The 21219-nt window shown below is 35.4% G+C and overlaps 1 protein-coding gene across 1 annotated transcript; it reads right to left on the reverse strand.

The window, feature by feature from the left end:
* LOC116306504 (peptidyl-glycine alpha-amidating monooxygenase B) lies at window positions 1-19991 on the reverse strand. Its single transcript, XM_031716578.2, has 22 exons — window positions 19507-19991; window positions 16900-16954; window positions 15717-15804; window positions 14840-14934; window positions 13757-13834; window positions 13357-13405; window positions 13087-13154; window positions 12383-12466; window positions 10920-10996; window positions 10052-10102; window positions 9814-9872; window positions 9326-9712; window positions 8757-8867; window positions 7802-7874; window positions 7302-7444; window positions 6439-6506; window positions 6021-6203; window positions 5825-5931; window positions 5189-5399; window positions 4292-4459; window positions 2862-3104; window positions 1-2437 (listed from the first exon to the last, which is right to left on the reverse strand). The coding sequence occupies exons 1-22, from the start codon at window positions 19657-19659 to the stop codon at window positions 2106-2108; spliced, it is 2883 nt and encodes a 960-aa protein (XP_031572438.1). The 5' UTR covers window positions 19660-19991; the 3' UTR covers window positions 1-2105.
* Window positions 19992-21219: the final 1228 nt, after the last annotated feature.

Raw genomic sequence — 21219 nt, forward strand, 5'->3', positions numbered from 1 at the left:
TTGGTGTTGTACAGAACAGTTTTTTTTATTTAAAAGCATAAATTATCGGGCTTCAGATTCCTAGACTCGACATCATTGGGGAAAATAAAAATGATTATAGTAATACAGATTATGTATTCCTGCGTCGATTATCTTCATTTCATAACTTTCATAGCAGGTGGGGAAAGTATATTAAACTGCTTAATTCCCAGTAGTGTCTCACGGAATTTCTCAGCTAAATTTGCATACCAGTATTTAGTTTCAAACTTTGGATATAACCTGTAACTTTTTACCATATATTTTGCAGGTCTTTCATTCATTGGGTGATATATAACTCAAATGGAAGTTTCTACATGATCTTCGAAAGGAATTAAATAATACCACGGCAAATAACAGTGTAAATAGTAATGACAGTACTGTCACGGCCTGTCACGCAATATTAGAACTCATGACCGATTCCTTAAAATACGCCAAACTCAGCACTGGATTACAGAGCGCGCTTGCATTTGCCCAGAAATATTTTTATATATTTAAAATCTAGTACCCTTTTGGGTTTTATTTCTAAAATTTCTTGAATTTTGAGCAAAAGGCAGTGGGACAAAAAAAATTTGTAGTGTACCTCCATATTTCGTTTTGAATTTGGTAGCGTTTTCTAACGACTTCTTTCCAAAGTAAAGATTATCCCAATTTAACTGAAATTCACGAAATACATTCACAAAGAGTCGAGTGTTTCAATGGTATAAAATAGAGGTTTGTAAGTTTCTTTTCCGAGTCACACGAGGCCGTTGAATATGGACGTTTTTGAAGGTGATTTTTTTACGTCCAAATCTAATTTCAGTTTTTCACGGATTTCTCGCAAAATAAAAAGTATTTTTACAAACCAACCCCACAGCATTTCTCACCTAACCATGGGTTACAAATGGTGAAAGTTTGAGCGATTTTGAATTTTTGAGCTTTGCCACCTAATGTTTGATTTTTAGGGACACTCGCTCTTAAGATTAAAAAATAATTTTAAAGACCAAAGCTTGGGTCTCTTAATTGAACAGTCTTATTCACAAGACAACCATTCGATTATGAAACAGATTTGGGTAAACTTCAAAATATCTACGAAGGATTAAGTGTATTAGGTCGTTATTCAAAAGTACATATACCAATAGTCGGTTCCTTTAGCCTCTAGTCATTTCCTTGAATGTAAAGCATTTTTCTTTTTCATGAGATATAATGTAAAATAAAAGTAAATTAGAAAAAAAATGCACTAACATATATGTATATATATATGTAAATATTTATAATTTAGAAATGGCAAAAAAAAATAAAGATTATTATTATTATTATTATCATTATCATCATCATCATCATTAATATTATTATTACTATCATTATTATTATTATTATTATTATCATTATTATTATTATTGTATTCTTAATACAAGCTCTTCATATTCAGGGGATTTTCCTTAGCTTTTCAAAAGTTAGACATTCAAACATCTAGTCTTACTAATAAAGGTCTTATTGCCACATATCCTTAACCTTCGTGCAGCCCGACTCTTAGTCTACGAACCAGAGTTAAAGTCGGGCTGCACGCAGGCCACATATTCTGAATATACGTAATATTTCTACTGGACTTATACTAGCCTCCTAAGTACAGGTATCTCTTTGGAATTCGTTTGTTGGGGCTGGGATCCTTGTGGTTGTTAGCTTATTTTTTACCATGGGCTCTAGAGGCTCTCTAGCAGTATTTGTCGGAGACAAGATTCATTAAGACCTCTGGCTACCCCACTTATGTCCCCAAAGAATTTCAATGGAGTCAGTTACCTGGGGGCCGGGGAGACTACAACAGTACGACGTAGAGACTTCGTAGCCAGTGCATGGTAAGCTTTTCAGTTATTAGTTATTAGTTCTTTGTTACACGAGATAAAATAGGCAGATTTAAGGCACATAAAGAGCACCTACCAAAGCTATTTGCGACAACTACTACCAACAGGCTGTTGCATTGTGGCAGCCCTAAAAGACAATGAAACACTAGACTGGAAGTATTCTTTTTGCACAAATAAAAGACTATGATATTACAGCGCATAATCTGTTTCGTTTGAAGGAAACTAAAAATAAAACAGTAAATTCGTGTGTCAAACTCCATCACTTTCACTATCGCTATAGAATTCTGCTAAATTAACTTTATCAAATCCATATTTTCTTTTACTACAACAATTGAGGTAGGACCACCAACCTACTGTGCGATCTACAGGCAATCCATCTTTATTCAAGAGACGGTTCAAGTTGTACCTCCGTTCCCTTCGGTAAGCTCTGATACGTAATACAATGCTGATAAGCAAGAGGAAAATAATAGGTACCGCTAGAACAGACAGGATTATCAAAGCTGGCATCATACCAGCCTGGATGTCGTCGGTAGATGTTGATTGGTTGTCTTGGATGTGATATGGAGTACTTATCGTTGTATCTAATAGTCATACAAAACAATCAGTTAACTATCACGTTATATATCGCCCACTATGAAACTCTACTGCAGTGGTCGAATGTGATGGACCAAATCCACTTGGGCATAGTGTTTTCCCATTTCAGACCACATGTCATTCCCTAGAGTATCATATCAGTCTTTGTTTAACGGTTGTACATGAGAAGACACAAAAGTATGGATATAACTCAAACAAATATTCTTACTCTCAAGGGAATGACACGTGATCTCAAATACGAAAACATTACGCCCAAGTGGCTTTAGCCAATCGTGGCCGAAAAAGACTAAAAAAACATTTTGGAAACAGCCTGAATAAGATTTTCCCTGAATCAAATGCTTGCTGTAATTTTAAATTGTTATACCCCAGAAAGAATGCACATGTATTGGTACTGGAACCGGCATAACTTACTGGATGTATTGCTGTGGCTTTTCCAAACATGCAGGTTGCTTTCTTCGCCTTCATCTTCACCGGCGGCATTTTCCCAATCATCATGTATTTCAGGTTTCTGTTGTGGTCTTCCTTTGGATTTAGCCATAGTCATGTTCTCTTTAAAAAGTTTATCATCATTGCTTGAAAGTTCCTTAAGCACAGTCTTTTGATTTTGTTCACCAGGTTTTGGTCTACTAAAATGTTTACTTTGGTTTGAATGTCCTAACATAAACGATAAGAAGTTGTTGGTTATGATCGAAAGACCATAAAGGACAGACAGCGACTCTTCCAATATAAGCCGCAGTATTCCCGAAAGGTTATTTTTAGATTGTTCGTGCTCCTTAGGAATACGCTTCCGCTTCCGGGGCCGGGTCGCTTGAAGTAATATGGCGACCAAGGTTTTCAAGTTAGACGTCGAAATTTTAAAAAATCCCGTTATAACATGTTATTTACACATGTATTTTCGATATTTTTTTTCAAAGTTTTTCTGTTGTAGTTTCTTGGTCAAAGTAAATTGTTTAAAAAACTTTAAGCGGAGCGAGAAGCGGTTTACACGGTGTGGACAGAGATAAAGGGGTGCCAATGGGGTTAGTAACACGGTGTGGACAGAGATAAAGGGGTGTCAATGGGGTTAGTAACACGGTGTGGACAGAGATAAAGGGGTGTCAATGGGGTTAGTAACACGGTGTGGACAGAGACAAAGGGGTGCCAATGGGGTTAGTACTTAACTGACAAATTTCTCGCGCGCTGATTGGCTATTTTTTATCATCAATAAGAGGACAGACAGATAAAGCTGACGTCAACGAGCATGCACACTCTTTCCGTTGTTTTTTTTGATCACATAAAATGAGAAGTTTTTATCGTTTTTGTTATTGTAAAAAACAAATAGACATCAGTTCTTTATGTGTCTGTCCTTATTGACGATAAATTGCGTCATCACATTGTCAAAGTGGTGTGGACCGCATACTACTTTGACAATGTGATGACTCAATTTATCGTCAATAAGGACAGACACATAAAGAACTGATGTCTATTTGTTAAACTGACGAATAACCTAAAATTAAAAGTTACAGTTAACTGATATTTCACTATTTTCGTTAATATGGCCAGCGCTCGTGAAATTATTACAGTTAACTGACATTCGGCGAAAAAATAGTAAAAAATAGCGGTTGAGATCTCGTCTAGCAAACGAGACGTCAGTGGTTCGAGTCCCGCGAGAACCCAACTGAGGCAGATTTTTTAATCTGCTTATACACTCGATGTAGCATACACTTAACATATAGATCTTTACCGAGTGACAAAAACACATTTCAGAAAAAATAGTCGTTCACAATCAATCGGGTACCCCCATTGGTACCCTTAAATAACGCGCGTGGTATATAATTTATTCCTTGATGCACACTGCATACCTTTAGAAGCACATGTATCTTGACAATCCTTTACAGACTTGAAATTGTTTTCGTTTCCTTGACAACCACCATAAATAAAATGCATACATCGACGTTTATTGATATCGTAGTACCATCTCTGTATCGCAGCTCTGCAGGGTCCTGTTTCACTACTATAAGTACACCTCTCTAAACAAATTGAATTAACACTATGTTTAATACACGTGGTTCCACACAAACTTACATCAAATAGGCCCTTTGCAGCTAAGCAATCACGTGCTGATTAATTCACTGAGAGCGAATGAATGAACATCTTGATTCCCATCGGTGAAATTTACTGGACTGCAAACAAACTTTCTACAACCTGTTTCGAGAGATCGTAATAAAACTACATTTCGTAACACACTGGATACACATGTTTTCATTCAGTTCTTTACAAGTACCTAAAAAGAATCACCAATTTAAAATAAAAACATTGCATTCCAGTACAAACACGTGACCGTTAACTGCAAAGGGCCCATTAATTACTACAAAAGAGCTATCTGTGGAATTTTTGAAAATTAATTGCCTGAACATTAATTGGCTGAAAAGTGCTCCATATTTCAGAATAGTTCGAAATAACTACTTGTGGTTTTCCACTGAACCTTTTTTCTGTTTTCTTCAAAAAAACATCTCCTGCTCCTTTCAGACTTTATCTCCCACATAATGTCCCATCTTTTTAATCTTAATACAAATACGAATAAAGGCGTGCTTGAAATACATTGTCGTACAATGCAGACCATTGTTGCTGTTGTTTGTTTGTTTTTACTACGATTAACCAATCAACGTGCGAGTTGTATAACAGACAAGTAATGCCCGTCCAACATTTTCTTGTAACATATATATACACCAAACGCTGTACATTACTCTCACCATTACCTGGAAGGGTCTCTTTAGTGCTTGTCCAAGTCTTAGTTTCTATGTCCTCTTTGGGTTTATCCCCCCTTATTTCTCCGTCCAAGGTAGATTCCTTGTTTAAACGTGATTGGCCACGCCTTGAAAGCTTCCACACTTTGTTGGGTTCAGTTTCTACCACGAATATGAAATTACCGTCTGAGGAACAAACCACGTCATGTGGATGTCTGAAATGCTACGGAAAGACAATATAAATAGTGATACATTTGAACAGTTTTCATCTTTTTACAGCTCAGTGGCGTAGAGCCGGGTAGTGTACTCTCTGGTTACCTCTGAGGTCTTAGGTTCAACTCTCAGACTCGGTTCTTTGGTTTTAAAACCTAAAACGCTAAATTCCACTTTGATCTGTGAAATAGCCGTACCCTGACTTTGATCAGCCAAGAGTCTTTTTCAGGGTATCAATTAAAATTTGAAGTTGAAATCTAAAGTTGTCTTGTAGCTTCGATACATATAAATACTAGTAAGGCTTGCTAAGAGCTTTGTACCCAAGCTAGACCAGAATGCACCATGTTCATCTCATACTCGCAGGACGAGTATTATTCAATGTCATATCACATATCATGAGTTAACAACAGACGTCAGTTAATCTGATTTACTTACTTGTCTATCGCTTGGCCACGAGTTGAGTATCAAGCCATTCTTTAAAGTAAAGCCTTTGACAGGGAGATTGCTTTCTACAGAATTACCATTTACAGCATAAAGAAGTCCTGTGGTCAAAAATGACGCAGTTCAGTTAATAGGCTGACTAAAAGGGAAGAGAGGAGAAAAGAAGAGAAAAACAAACTCAAAAAATTACCATTGTGATTGTTGAAGTTAACGGCATATATTAATCCAAATGGTTGTTTGGTTATTGGTTGTCCAAATTGACCTGTTATCGTATCGACATGCTGAATACGACCATTTTCCCTATCAGCAATGTAAAGTCGTTGATTTATCTCGTCCAGAGCAAGACTGTGTGGAATATTTAAAGATAAATAACCTACAACAGAAATGACCAATGTTAATAAGCATCGCGTAAGTATGCCACAATATCCTACACATGTAGGGTTAATTAGAATAAACCAGAATCATGATCATCTTTACATAATGATATGATATCATTCCACACATTAATGACAATTTCATAAAGAGGGGGTGGCAGAATACCAAGCCAACAGCCGACCGTAAAAAAAGTATTCGTTATTTGTGGAACATTCCATTAAAAGGTCATGTACCTTTTTCACTCCATTTGGCCAGCATCTTTCCTTTGGATGAAAACTTCATTATGCGACTGTTACAATACCTGGACAGAAAAAACGTTTCCTACATAAAGGCCGGTTTAGAAGGGAGGATTTTCGCCTACAACTATCGTATACAACACGCTCGCGCCATCCTACAACTCGAGTCGTAGCTCGTAAATCAAGCCTACAACTCGCCTACGACAGACGCAAGCGCGTTGTATACGATAGTTGTAGGCGAAAATCGTACCGTCTAAACCGGCCTTAAGAGGCGTCTATGTCTTTCTCTAAAAGGTCCCACAGTACATCGCAATGCCAACTGGTGACATTCATGTAGCTGTACACTATTAGACCTTTCGAGACACCACCTTTATTTTAGACGTGTGGGATAACGTTGATTTCTGTTATTGCATTTAATAACAGGGAGAACAGAAACTGGATTACTTATTATACCGATCTTTTTCGACGGATATTATTCCAATTATTTTTTCCATCGTTTTGATTGGCCGAGATAACTGCAAATAAATGCGTACGAATGATATTCTGTTCATGCGCATTACGGTGCAAAGCCGTTTTGCTGCAAATAATAGACTGCTCATGCGCATTAACGTTGCCTTTGTGAACATGGCTCACTTGCTCAACAGCCCATTTAATAAAGGAAATAAAAATGTTTGTTACACATTTAGGTTGGAAGTCATGCAGTGTGCGGATAAAGCCGTGAATAAAAACCATATCAATGAAGTAATATGATATCACTTCACGGTAAACTAGAAACTGAGACCTTTGTTATTGTATCGATCCCAAATGTGTAATAAATTGTTATATCAAACTCTTAACATGTGATAATCTATATATATTACCCATCAGCCACATAGAATACTCCACTGTTTTCTACAGCAACATCTGTTGGCTGACAAAAGTGGTTGTCATCTGAACCAGGAACAAACATCTCCCCTACCGACAACAACGGCATGTCATCTCCCTTTGGTGGATACTTTAATACCTGAAGTTCAGCAAAGACAGTTTAATTTCAGTTTCATCTAGCAACGTAAATTATCTCGCAAATAATGTACCATATACGACGTTTTGGTGGAGATGCTAGTCACGGTTTATATATACGTAGTCACTACACAACGTCATGATCGAATCTACTGCTCTATATTAAATGATCTTTTTGTGTTTTAATGCAATTTTGAACAATTTATTCCGGAAAGCTTCAGTATCGTGCAAGAATTTTATATATTATCATCAAAATGATATTTGTATAATTTTCAAAGTCGATTTGTAATGTGCATCCTATCACATTTATTCACACAATGTGATTGATGAATGTGATAATATACGACCATATCATGATTACCTGGTGCATGGCAATATCTGTAAGCCATATATTGTCACTGTGATCAACAGTTATGCCGTGGGGTAGATAAAACCTGAAACATCACATTCAATAGCAGTTAATGTACACCCAGGTACAAATAAGGCTGCGTTCATAATGTTTGGCAGGGGGGGGGGGGGGGGGCTTGCAGGTGAAATCTTTAAATGACAAAAAAATTCTTAAGACCCCCCCTTGAAGTTCCCCAAAAAATAACTATCCCCCCCCCAGGCAATCTCTCGCAGCTTCTTCTAAAATTTTTGCATCCCCCACTCCCAATTCTCTGAAAAACATTTTACTGTACATTCATTCAACTTGATACAAGGTTCACTAGAGTCTTTTAAAGGAAACCATTTTCTTACTTTTATCTAAGGATGACCAGGGAGTTTACTGGAATATAATTGGTTCATCTCCACCTAACATAATTTACATGTTGTTGCCCCATGTACCAACCACTCTACCACTGATGGGGTTAAGTGTAAGAACAGTATGCTCCCTAATAGTCTCTTTACTACCACCCATCATGACTTACATGTTGTTGCCCCATCTACTAATCACTCTACCACTGATGGGGTTAAGTGTAAGAACAGTATGCTCCCTAATAGTCTCTTTACTACCACCCATCATGACTTACATGTTGTTGCCCCATCTACTAATCACTCTACCACTGATGGGGTTAAGTGTAAGAACAGTATGCTCCCTAATAGTCTCTTTACTACCACCCATCATGACTTACATGTTGTTGCCCCATCTACTAATCACTCTACCACTGATGGGGTTAAGTGTAAGAACAGTATGCTCCCTAATAGTGTCTTTATCACCACTCATCATGACTTACATGTTGTTGCCCCATCTACTAATCACTCTACCACTGATGGGGTTAAGTGTAAGAACAGTATGCTCCCTAATAGTCTCTTTACTACCACCCATCATGACTTACATGTTGTTGCCCCATCTACTAATCACTCTACCACTGATGGGGTTAAGTGTAAGAACAGTATGCTCCCTAATAGGGTTTTGGCCATTGAAGTTGTGCTGGTCATCAAATGAGCTGAAATGATATAAAACAATAAAATTTGATACAAAAACATGCAGGTGGTATATTAAACTAACGTTTTGTTTCATTTACTCTTTGCTCATTTTTGTTTGTTTGTTATTTTTATAATTAATTGAATACATTATTTTATTTTTCCATTTTGATTAAAAAACATACGAGGGATGATATTCCAGGTATATTATTTCCAAATTATCACACACATTTTTAGCACATGTTTTAGTTTTAATTAACTGAATATTAAGTTTTTTCAAACCTCCATACCCATAGTTTCGATTTTTGGTTTTCTGCCATTCCAAACAAAATGTTTAATTGAACTCTCTCAACTCATTGTTAAAGTACAATTTATTTACAAACGGTTATTACAGTACTGTCAGTTACTCCTCTTTTTGTCTTTCTTTGTTCCTTTTTTGTAGACCAAATGAATTGAATAATCAAATGAATGTCTTACTTACTTTACATCCCAGGTTCGTTTGCCACGATGAAAGAGAATAACATTTCCTATTGAATCTAATGCAACCCCAGACACTTGGCCAAGTGTTTCTTTTCCCAGCTTGGGCCAGTCTTTTACCAAATCATATTCTTCCTTCAAAGTTTTTGAATGTGAAAAACTATCGTTACTATCATTGTCATGGTTGTTGTTTACTACAGCTTCTGATGATGGTCTACTTTTGCTGATAGGTGTTTGTGGTTTTGAAGAAGTACTCTTAGAGTCTTTTGGGAAATTTAGTGTCAGTCCTTTCAAATCCATATCACTACACACGTCATTGTCTATATCATGTAGACTTGCATCTTGATAGTACATTATGTAGAAATTGCACATCTCATCTTTACCAGATGACCTGGGAAAAAAACATTTGTTAAAACAATGTTATAATTTATATTATTGTTCTTCATAGAGAAGCAACAAGAACAATGCTATCGATATTTAATGTAGAATTACCCAATGTTCACATGCTTTGTTAAATGATGGCCTTTAGCATCGTATGTGCATCTTGCTGCCTATTGGGTACAAAGTCAAACAGAGGAAGAATATATCTCAGTACAAAGTGCATCGTATATTAATGCAGTATTATTGAACCATATCATATTTGAATAGCCCTTCTTGTATCTAGCAGCTGATCATGTAATAATACATATGACCACACCCAGCATATCATATGCACTTAGTTAACACTCACCAGTTTATCCCCTTTAGTTATTTTGACGACTTTATTCATGGGATAAAATGCCTGTAGGATGAAAACAAACAGAAATTATCACAAAGGATCGCCTTATTGCGCACAATCAATGTATATTGTGCGCAATAAAATGTGCACAATACATGTAAATGTCTGTTCAGTGCAGGCCTTTGGCCCATGGCTGTCAATATTTACAGTACATTACAAACACACAAACAAACAAACAAACAAACAAACCCAAACAAGAAAAATATTCAAATAAGCCAAGAAAATGAAATCTAAATTCTTGAGGTGCATGTTATGTCATAGCTGCCATTTGATTGATGATAACAAAGCATTCCTCTTTAGCTTTAAATTATCTTGTTACAGTACATCAGCAATCATTTGTTGTTTCATTGTTATTCATATCTCAAGTGATGAAGAGTCATGTGTTTGCACCCCAAGAATACTCATTATCAATACTAAGTTGGCAGTCAAAGCTTAAGCGTGGTTTTCACTAGTGACATAAGCATTAGCATAAACACAGACATAAGCGTATCAATCCCACTCACTTCTCTGTTAACGTCCTCACTGCAACATAAGCACAAGCACAAGCATAAGCACAAGGATGAAAGCATTTTTCTTCCTCCTTATGCTTCTGCTTGTGCTTATGTTACCTTAAGTCATAGTAAGGATGTGTTCTTATGTTTATGCTAATGCTTATGTCATAGTGGAAAACCACGCTACAAGGATCAAAGCAATCTCCTTCTCTTTATGCTTCTGCTTGTGCTTATGTTGCCTTATGTCATAGTGAGGACATATTCTTATGCTTATGCTTATGCTTAAGTCATAGTGAAAAGGAAAAATCCTATATACATCAAACATGTACCTGCGGCTCCTGAGGGCTTTTCTTCCCAAGTAATGTCCAGTTCTGTCTATGAACCTTGTATCCACTTATCAATGAACCTACACATATAAAACATAAGAAGATGCTCAATATAATTCTTATCCCTTCAGTAAACAAACAAACGTCATACTTCCTGATCCAACGATTCCTGAACATTGTAACTTAAATGCTTCGCATGTAAATCTGTAGAATTATTTTCATGATGACCTTTAATTTGGTCGAAAAATATGGTCAATAAAAATATCATAGAAACTAAAATATTAAGCCTTTTAAAAATCATACTTCAAACATGTAAAGAGATATATCCTGATATATCCAACAACAAGAAGAAATAATACTCTTAATTTGCCAGTAGGGTGCAAACAATTAATCCATGAAACACTAATTACTAAATAGTACAAAATAGTGCTAGTTAAACAATAGAAAACAATGGAATTTGCATGAAATTGTGCTATTTAGTATTACTAAAGTTTCACGGTTATATTGTTTGCACTCTAACTTTAAACTAGATGCCAACCAACATCACAATTGCTTGACTGAAAAAAGCACTTAAAATCATTTAAGCCAGTTTTTTCCAACCTATATGTTTGATACATTTACTCAGGTTGAATTCATTCTTTCACTGAATGAAAGCTATACAGCAATCAGCTTTATTGATTTATCTGCCATAATTTCCCCTTCCCTCCCCCCCCCCCCCCCCCCCCCCCCCCCCCCCAAATACCCGACACGCATCAGCACGTATCGTCAATTTATAAGATAATTGTAAGTTATAAATCTCATACTCTGAATGGTTGGGGGTGCATTCATTATGGGAGCATAGAGCATACAGAACTTTCAAGTTCATCACTCCTATCTAAAATAATGCTTACATGTACAGTATTCTATTTTGTGTTTTTAAAAAAAATAAATAACTTGCTATCTGTGCTGAGTGAAATTATAAAGCACTAGGAATGAGAAGTGTTGAAAGTATATGTCATGCTTCTCCAAACCCTTCTCTCGTGCTCTGCAAATCTGTGCACAAAGCTTTCAGAATACAGTAGGCCAGTGGCCACTGGAGCTCCAGTGATTGCTTCAAAGTTAGCTGGCTACTTCTTCTTTTCTATAAAGTTAATTCTGTTCCTTGTATCAGATCTCAGCAAGCTTCTTCAGAGTAATGAGCACCTACTACAAAACATTCTGAAAGCCTTGTGTGTCTATTTAGAACTATATAGATTACTACTAATCTATATGTGGATATCAAGAAAGAGATGAAGACTGAGACCATCTTGCTAAATAAGTCTATTGAGCACTTTTATTTCTCCTTGGACATACAGTAACATAGTGGAATGTCAAGAGAGAAATAACTAATACAGTGCATATTTGAGGTTTTGTGACCAAGTGCAACATACTGTAGCCTCAACGAGATGGTCTCAATTATAGATTGCATAATACAGTTATTATCATACCTAAAGCATGAGCATGTGTACGATATGCAAATGCATAGATTGGTGTTTCGTCGTCAAAGATACAACCGATATCAGAATGAACTCCTGCAATAAATGACATAATAATTTTGTTATAAATGAGCAAAAAATATAATCACTGTTAAAACGTCCCTTTATAAAATAGTTGCTTTTTTTTTGGTGAAGGAGTATCCTTTTCTCTCTGATTTTGTTCTGATTACACTGATTAAAATGGAATGCCTTCTCTAATGCATCCCAAGTGTGGATGTTCATTGACAACAAAAGGATACAGATCCTGGTAATCATTGTTGCAATGGAATTGTTGTTGTACAGTTGTTTTCAAAACTGGGGGGGGGAGGGTACTCCTCTATATTCGCTATATTGGTACGTGCCGCCAAACAGGGTATGGTTTTCAGCGATTCTACTCTGGAACAGGGTATATAAAATCGTGCTCGCTCTGGGACAGGGTATAGGAAATCATGCTCTCTCCTCTCTGGAACAGGGTATCTATTTTTTACACTACCGGAAAAGGTTATGGTTTTCAGCGATCTTGCTCTGGAACAGGGTATGAATTTCAGGGGTTTTACTCTGGAACAGGGTCAGGGTTCAGAGGGCTCAGCGGCACATCCCTACCCTAAACAGGCAAGAGTACCCCCACCCCCTCGGGGGGGTTATAAAATGATGCAAAAATCATAATAAAAATGTACCATTTGCTTCTGGTGCAATGTCTGTATTTGCTGACCATAATAGAAATATCCCTGCTATGAACGGCTGCCTACAGAGGAAAACAATGATGAATTAACAAAATATTTATCCATTCATTAAAAGTAGAATAACTGGATTTAAAATGGAGAGGGAGAGACTTGGGTGTGGCTTGCTATAGCCCCCCACCCCAATGTCTCTCTACCATCCACTAAATCATCAATTTTCAATACATGATCATGAATGAATATCTACTATTAATGAAATATATGTACCTTTGAAGGGTAGTGTGTAGTATAAAGCCAGAATGATCTTTTACTCCAGCTGCAACGATACAACAACACTTGTATTGATCTACAGTAGGTTGATGTGTGTTTGAGTAGCAAAGGCACTTTCACTTTATTCTATTCTATAGTGTATGCCAAAATATGCCAAACAGGCATCAACTGGGTTGCCTCTAAGTGGCATTTGCAGACTCATGCAGAGATAGACAACCTTGCAATCTGCTTACCCGTGTCGAACAAAACAAAACATGTTGTAGCCTCCTAAAGTTGCAGACATTCTTTACGAAGAATGTCTGCGAAGGAGGCTAAACATGTTGTGAAATAAAAAATATATGTACAATTACTGGTGGTGACAAGTTTATTTGTCTGAAGCCTGTAGACATACTCATACCTTTAGCCTTGTGCTTGTAGTGTACTTGTAGAACAAGATAATTGATGCCTGAAGACTTTCCCACTTTAAAAGCAACACCTAAAAGATTGATTACAAAATTAATAAAAAATTTTTCTCAACTCACTACTATTTCATTGCCCATAAAGCAAATACCTGCATTATTCGTGTGGCACATAACATGGTTTCTAAAAAACACCACTGAATCAGACATGACTTTTGTTTTCATGTAATTTAAAATTTTTTGAAAGTTTCAAACACAGAAAAATTCATAAAATCCACACAAATTACTTGATTCTGATTGGTCAAGAGCACTACAATTGTTTCGTTACATGCATTTTGGTCGGTTTGTTACATGTGTATGATCAGTTCCTTATTTGTGTATGCTCTTTTTGGTTTATGTATAGATTCAAGTCATAACATACTGTAAATATGACAAAGAAATAACGAGACAACATGTTGCTGAGTAGTTAATGGGTATGATAATGTGGATCAAAATTATGGTGCAACAAATGCTCTAAATGTAGTTGATCAAGAAATGAAATAACAAGTCTATCTGATGTACTGATGTACTGATGTACTATCTGACCCTGGGATCTATGTTTTAAATCATTTGTCACAAAAAACCTTTTAACCTCTTTTTGAATTGAAAGATCATTAATTGGATGCATTTGAACATTAATTACAAAATTATATTCATGCAATTTCCTATACTAAATAACTGTTCATGTACAACTTGATATATAACATAGTATCTTTATTCTATAATATATAATCACCAAGCCTGAGGGAAAATTGTTTTAGTTAAATATTAGATTTAAATATCAGAGAAAAGCGCATTTGATCATATACACATGCTAATTTGCGCGTTATAAGTAATAAATTATTATTATTATTATTAAAAGTCAAAATTCAGGATAAAAAATGTTTTAGTATTACTTGGATCACAGTTTGAGAAACTCTATATCTTATTATTATTATTATTATTATTATTATTATCATATCCAAGTCAAAAATTATACTAATTATCAATATTATTTATAAAATTTTCAGAATTAAGGTGAATTACAAGCAGACTAAGCACACCTTTGGGTAAGTCTTTAGCAGGAGCATCTTTGGCCCAAGCAAACAGAATTTTCTCTTTCCCACTGCATTCCATTCCTTTCATTTCACTACAGTCCCTAGAAGATAAATCAAAGAAATGCTCAAAAGGACATTGATGACCAGAAAATATGACTGGCAAATACCACCTACATTGTATGAGATACATGTAAGTGAACTCTATTTATATCTAAGGATAACTGAAACATACATATATTGAATCCAATCTGAAATCTACAAATAATTGAACAAACACATCACCTAACCCAATCTGTCTGCCCTAGTGTCCTTGATTTTGGTACATGTCTTTTCCAAAACATGTTGATTCTATACACATTATGGTCCTCATAACAGCAATGAGTCTCTAAAGTAATTAGGAGAGCCCTGGGGGTAACGACAATGATAGATAATGTAAGATGACAAGTATATCAATGACTGTTGTTGATTGGGTTGGCTGAAACAAGTTAAAAGACTAATAACACAGGCAAACCAAGGAAGACAAGATCTAAATCTGATAAATAATTTATGGTTGATTAAGATCAAAATGCAATAACTTTGCAAAAGTGGTCTGAGTTAGTGTCTCTGCAAAGCATAACTCTAAAAGTAAATGAACATCAAAACGCATTTCCCCATTTCAGACCACAAGTCATTCTCTAGAGTATTATTTCTTTGTTTAATGGTTGCGCTCATCTGCACTGTCATGAGAAGATACATGTACATGAATATTGATACAACTGAAACAAAGAATCTTATTCTCTAGGGAATTGCTGAAATGGTTTGAAATGGGTAAATGTAGCACCAAGATGAATTTAAAGTTATGCATTACTAATAGTACATGTTTAAGCAATAGTGACTTTCTTACCAGATTTTCCCATTACTTCCCGGATGAGAGCAACCAAATAAAAGCATGTGGTGTGCAACATCTTGGCTTGCCTTGGGCTCAAAACGTACTACAGGTTCAACAAAAGATTCATGGGATAAGTCTGAGTATTTATCAGTAGATAACATATATATACCTTCTTATACAAAAATATTCTTGGAGTCTATATCACACAAACATTGCATGAAAATGTGACAACCCTAAGAAGATCAGCTGTGTAGAAGTCTAAACATGTAGATTAAGCTGCCAGGGTTTGAAATAAAAAATAAATATGGTCAAATAGTTTTTTTTAGTACTGTAGCAGGAAAAATAGGTGAACAATATTTCCTGTGCCATTTTATTTTCTGTTTAAAAATTGTTCTAGCCTGCCAGTAGCAAAATGTGATCTTCATTTTGGTCATGGGCAGGCCACTATTTCTAGCCCTGGATGGAAAAGTACATCATTTGAACTCATGAAAAATTGTACAGATTTTCCATCTTGCAGTATACTGTAATTTGGTTTGTACAGTACTACTAAGAGGTCATAAAATTCCAAACAAATTTTATCCAAAATTCAAAAATAGAACAATTGAAGGAGCTTTATTTCTGTAGTGATGACATACACCTGATTTTTGGTAATGATGTCATCAGTGTTGGAAATGTCTGCTTTACATACTGTAGAGCTTTAAGTGTGACTTCAATCATGTATTGAAGAAATAACTTCTGGATCCAAAACCAAAACAGTTGTATTGTGGGTGCACAGGGTGGGTGGCCATGGGTTGATTATGAGAAGCTTGTTATACGTACTAGTATTGTGTTTGCTGAAGTGGTTTTAACCTTTTAATATTTTTAACAGCCTCTATATATATATATACAATCCAATGGTAAAGAGCAACAAAGCATTCTCATGATCTCTTAATTTGGTAACCATGGGAATATGATTGCATGCATAATATAGAAAATAACTTTGAAAAGACCCTTGATATGGCACCCACCACCCTCGACATTAGACCCTAGACAAAAACACAAGCTCCTTTTAGGTTTTTTAAACTTAACTTTGTTTACATTCCTGGAATTCAAACAGTGAGACTTCACCCTTCCTAATCTGCTTTTTGATCGTCCCAGTACATACATGTATATAGAGTAAAGCATGTAGTATTCAATAATATATTTGACAGTTACTCACCAACATACTCCTCTCTCTCATGTAGCTTTACTGATGTACATAGATATGCATTATCCTAAAGAAAAAAAGAGATGATTAACCAGTTTGAATACAGTGCTGCCTCTATTAAGCAGACAGCCTTGGGTCCTTACAAGTATATCTGGTTTTCCCTCAATAGAGGTTTACTACTGTAGATTATCAAAATATTCTTTAGTAGTGTAATTTTAGACAAGTTTGAATATAGAATTCCATATGTTGTGATTGGTCGAGCTACATACCAGTGGTTATAAGAATACATGTTACTGCTCGAGTGGTGAAGTATGCCAGGGCATAAGTTAGTAATACTAAGACGTTTTTGTAATTCTGAATTTTGTATTTTCTCTGATATTCAAGTCCAAGATTATTCACCTCAGCCTCAGTCATTATGGTACATGTAAATTTTTACCAATATTCACTTTGCCTTTGGAAACCTATAGTCAACCTTCAATTGCTTAATTAAAGTGCTACTACGACGAAAATCGCTCAAACTTGGATTCAGCTGAAACTTCCTAAAAATACTCTTTAAAGATCCAATAATCACTGTATGAAGTGTTTTCTCGATGTTCAGGACGAAAGTATGATATTTTTACGATTACTTTTTGGAGTCTGTGACGTCATACACTCAACATCAAACATTGCTACATATATTTCTTTGTATATAAATCCTTAATTTATTTTATTCCTATGAAGCCCAAAGGGTGGCTAATGTGCTTATTTCATATTACTTGTGACTATAATTTATATTTTGGGGTGTTTGGGTATTTCTTTCTCCCTTTACTACTGATATTTTGATCATAAACTACAAAGAAATGTATGGAGCGATGTTCGATGTTGAGTGTATGACGTCACAGACTCCAAAAAAAAAATCGTAAAAATATCATACTTTCATCCTGAATATCGAGAAAACACTTCATACAGTGATTATTGGACCTTTAAAGAGTATTCTTAGGAAGTTTCAGCTGAATCCAAGTTTGAGCGATTTTCGTCACAGTAGCACTTTAAAAAAAACTGATTAGGAAACGAATTTGAAATGGGAACCTCAGAACAAATATTAGATTCAGATGCTATTGCTGTTGCTGTTGTGGTATTGAACTGAACATGTTTAAAGTGTGCATAAAAAGGATAAAAAGATAAACACTTAATAGTGTTTTTTAACATCCAAACCAGTGAAGCGAAATGAGACTCGATTAGTAAAGGATTCATGCAAATATACAGATGCAGTTGCGGAGAAACAGCATTGCATTACTGACGTGACTATTATAATCATATGTTTTACAAGTGAAATATAAGAGCATCGAAGTCATCGAATAGAAAGCACTTTAACCTGGTTTTATACCCAGCCATACCAATCCAGAAAAATTGATCATTGGAAAATATTGGAATTCATTGATAATAATCAATAACAATCATTTGATGGGAATCGATTGATATTGGAAATCTATGAAAATTGATACTCACAGCTCAAGACTCCTAATCATATCGATTTTTATCAATTAATATTGAATTTCATCGATTACTATACTGCACATTACATTTGGGCCAATGTGAGTATAGTAACCAATCAGAGCTCTCATTTGCTGATATCCAGTGATTTATATATGTATATTATATAATAATGTTTGTTGCTGTTCGAGTTTTCGTTTATGGTATATATAGAGTAATTTTAACTGGACACGACAAGCAAACGACTCTATAGGTATTAAGGATTAGGGAAAGAACTCTTAAGATATAAGAAATCATTAAAAGATGTACAGCATTGTACAATTTTTCATTGTAAGGTGATTGCCCAAAATTTTAACATATTGTTTAGATGTACCTAAATAGTTAATATAGTCGCGTTTATAACTCTCATATTGTGGGTTTTGTGCATCAGAATAGATATTTGCAATTAATAAACTTTATACAGCCAGGAAAGCAATTTAAGCACATCAATAAAAATTGATAATAATCGATAGTTTTCCATAAAAATCGATGATAATCAATACTCACACCCTTCCATGTTATCTATTTTCATCGATTTCCGATATCAATCGATTAATTGATATTGATTATTATCGATTATTATTGATTCTTATCGGTTATCTGAATTATCGATTGGTATGGCCGGGAAATATTATAATCATTTGTTTTTCAAGTGAAATATAAGAGCATTGAAGTCATTGAAAGCACTTTAACCTGGTTTTGTACGTTTTATTTCAAAATTTGAAACAGAAAGTGGTCGATCGATCCGTAAATCAAATCTCTGAGATCGATCAGGCTCAATATATATGCAGATAAGGAGAACGTAAGCTTTACAGCTGGTCAGATGTGTATTGTTCAAATTCATAAATATTGAATGCAGAGTTTACACTAGCTTCAAACAAGCATAAGCTTACAGGTTTTCCTGCCCTTTAATCGTATATAACTTAAGAATACATTTACTAGCACTACAACTCAAAGCACTTTTTTAAAACTTGAGAAAACAAAGCAAAGGAATGCTCTTCAAAACAACTTGAAAAATATACCTTTCACGCATAAGTTATAAGCATATTTTTCAACATTGATATATCTTGTATAACAAGTAAGATTAACTGGGATGAATGTGCTTACCGTACTAGCCATAGTACCAGGCATTCTCACAGGTAGTGTTGTGATAATGGACGATGATTCACGTCCTTGTACAACTATCACCAATACAGCAACCATGATCGCCACAGTACTTCTCACGTAACGACGACAACATTCGCCTTTGGAATTCATCATAGAATGACCAAAATTTCACAGATTTAGTAGCTAAATGGCTACCAAAAAATACTGCATGTCTTCCAGTAAGATTCTGTTGGAGATTCTGCCAGTAAGAGTTCAAAATATCCGTCGACAAACACCAGACTAAAGCATCGCGATGAGCTACATCTGCTGTCGATAATCGATTGTGATAGCATGCAAACGACTTTCTTACGAGCTTTCTGATTGGTTATCAGATTAACCGTCAGTCCTCAGTTGAAAAGCGTTTTTGGAGCAAAAGTTTCCTTATTTTCGAATCATTGGACAGTATAACGATTCGAATAAATTCGCTTGCCGACTTCTTGCCAATGAAAAACCTTCAAGCTTCGTCGAACCCTGAAACTGAAACCGTCACTGTTATCCCTTTATTTATTAAACCTGCGTTTTAGACCCAAGGGAAGGGGGAGGGGAGGGGAGGAGAGGAGAAGTTGGGCCTGAAGCTCGAGTATTTTTAGTTTTGGAGATTTCGTTCAAAATATTATATATACGGCTAACGAACAGAACTGAATCAACTTATAAAAGATAAAAACGATACAGATAAAAATAAAAAATAAAAATAAAAGATACAAAAAATAAATAATATATATATACATATATACAGTCAATGTCATTAACGTTGTCCACCGAAAAAAGACTTTTACACATTTACACATTTACACATTTAGACTAAAAGAAATATCACATGTTTCCTCGAACGTTCTGGCATAAAACAAATGCTGAAATACCATTCTCCATCTTAAATCCTCACTAAATGGTCGGGGCATTCTGGATTTTCGATTCATGAGTTGAATTTTACATTTAAAGTTCAGGCTGACGCACACGAGGCAGAGAATACATAATGAAACACGTGATATATCTTTTAGTGTAAATGTGTAAATGTGTAAATGTGTAAATGTGTAAATGTGTTTTTTCGGTGGACAACGTTAATGACATTGACTGTATATATATATATAAGATACAGATAAAAGATTTGTTTTCAAGCGCCTTATCATTCTCAAAGTCTCATCATTGTTTGTTTTAAATTTTCCTGCTACTTTCTTTCCTTCGTTTTATTGACATCAGTGAAAAAAGGTGACTCTTTATCGGCTGATAAATTAAGTATTTTAGAAATGTAAATTGTAATGATAAAAATATGGGAGAACATCTTAGACCAACACAACCCCCGGGGCACCCCACCTCCTGTGTGGATACTGTTGTACCGTATCAGTATCAGTACTGTCACTGAACTTATCTTTTCTCTCTAAAGAAAGCAGGATTTATCTAATTATTTGTTGATTTATTCTCATTGATTGTGGATTGTTTGTACTGACAAAAATACGTTGGCCATGGAAGAGCCATGAAAGAGGAATTCACCGAGTACCTCCCAACCTAACTCGCACAGGATATCGTGCGTCATCATCGCTTCAGCGAAAACGACTTTCCCTATTTTGAGTTCAAAACATCCGCACGGCTGTTTATTTATTTGTTCCAATCGTGTATCAAATTATGTAACCTTCGGAAATCCGCACTTTCACGCTACGTTATCAAGAAAAATAAGCA

This window comes from Actinia tenebrosa, unplaced genomic scaffold (genome assembly GCF_029948245.1).
Source record: "Actinia tenebrosa isolate PJP-AT-01 unplaced genomic scaffold, QUT_ActTen_1.0 PGA_scaffold5__44_contigs__length_20552954, whole genome shotgun sequence".
Taxonomy (NCBI): domain Eukaryota; kingdom Metazoa; phylum Cnidaria; class Anthozoa; order Actiniaria; family Actiniidae; genus Actinia; species Actinia tenebrosa.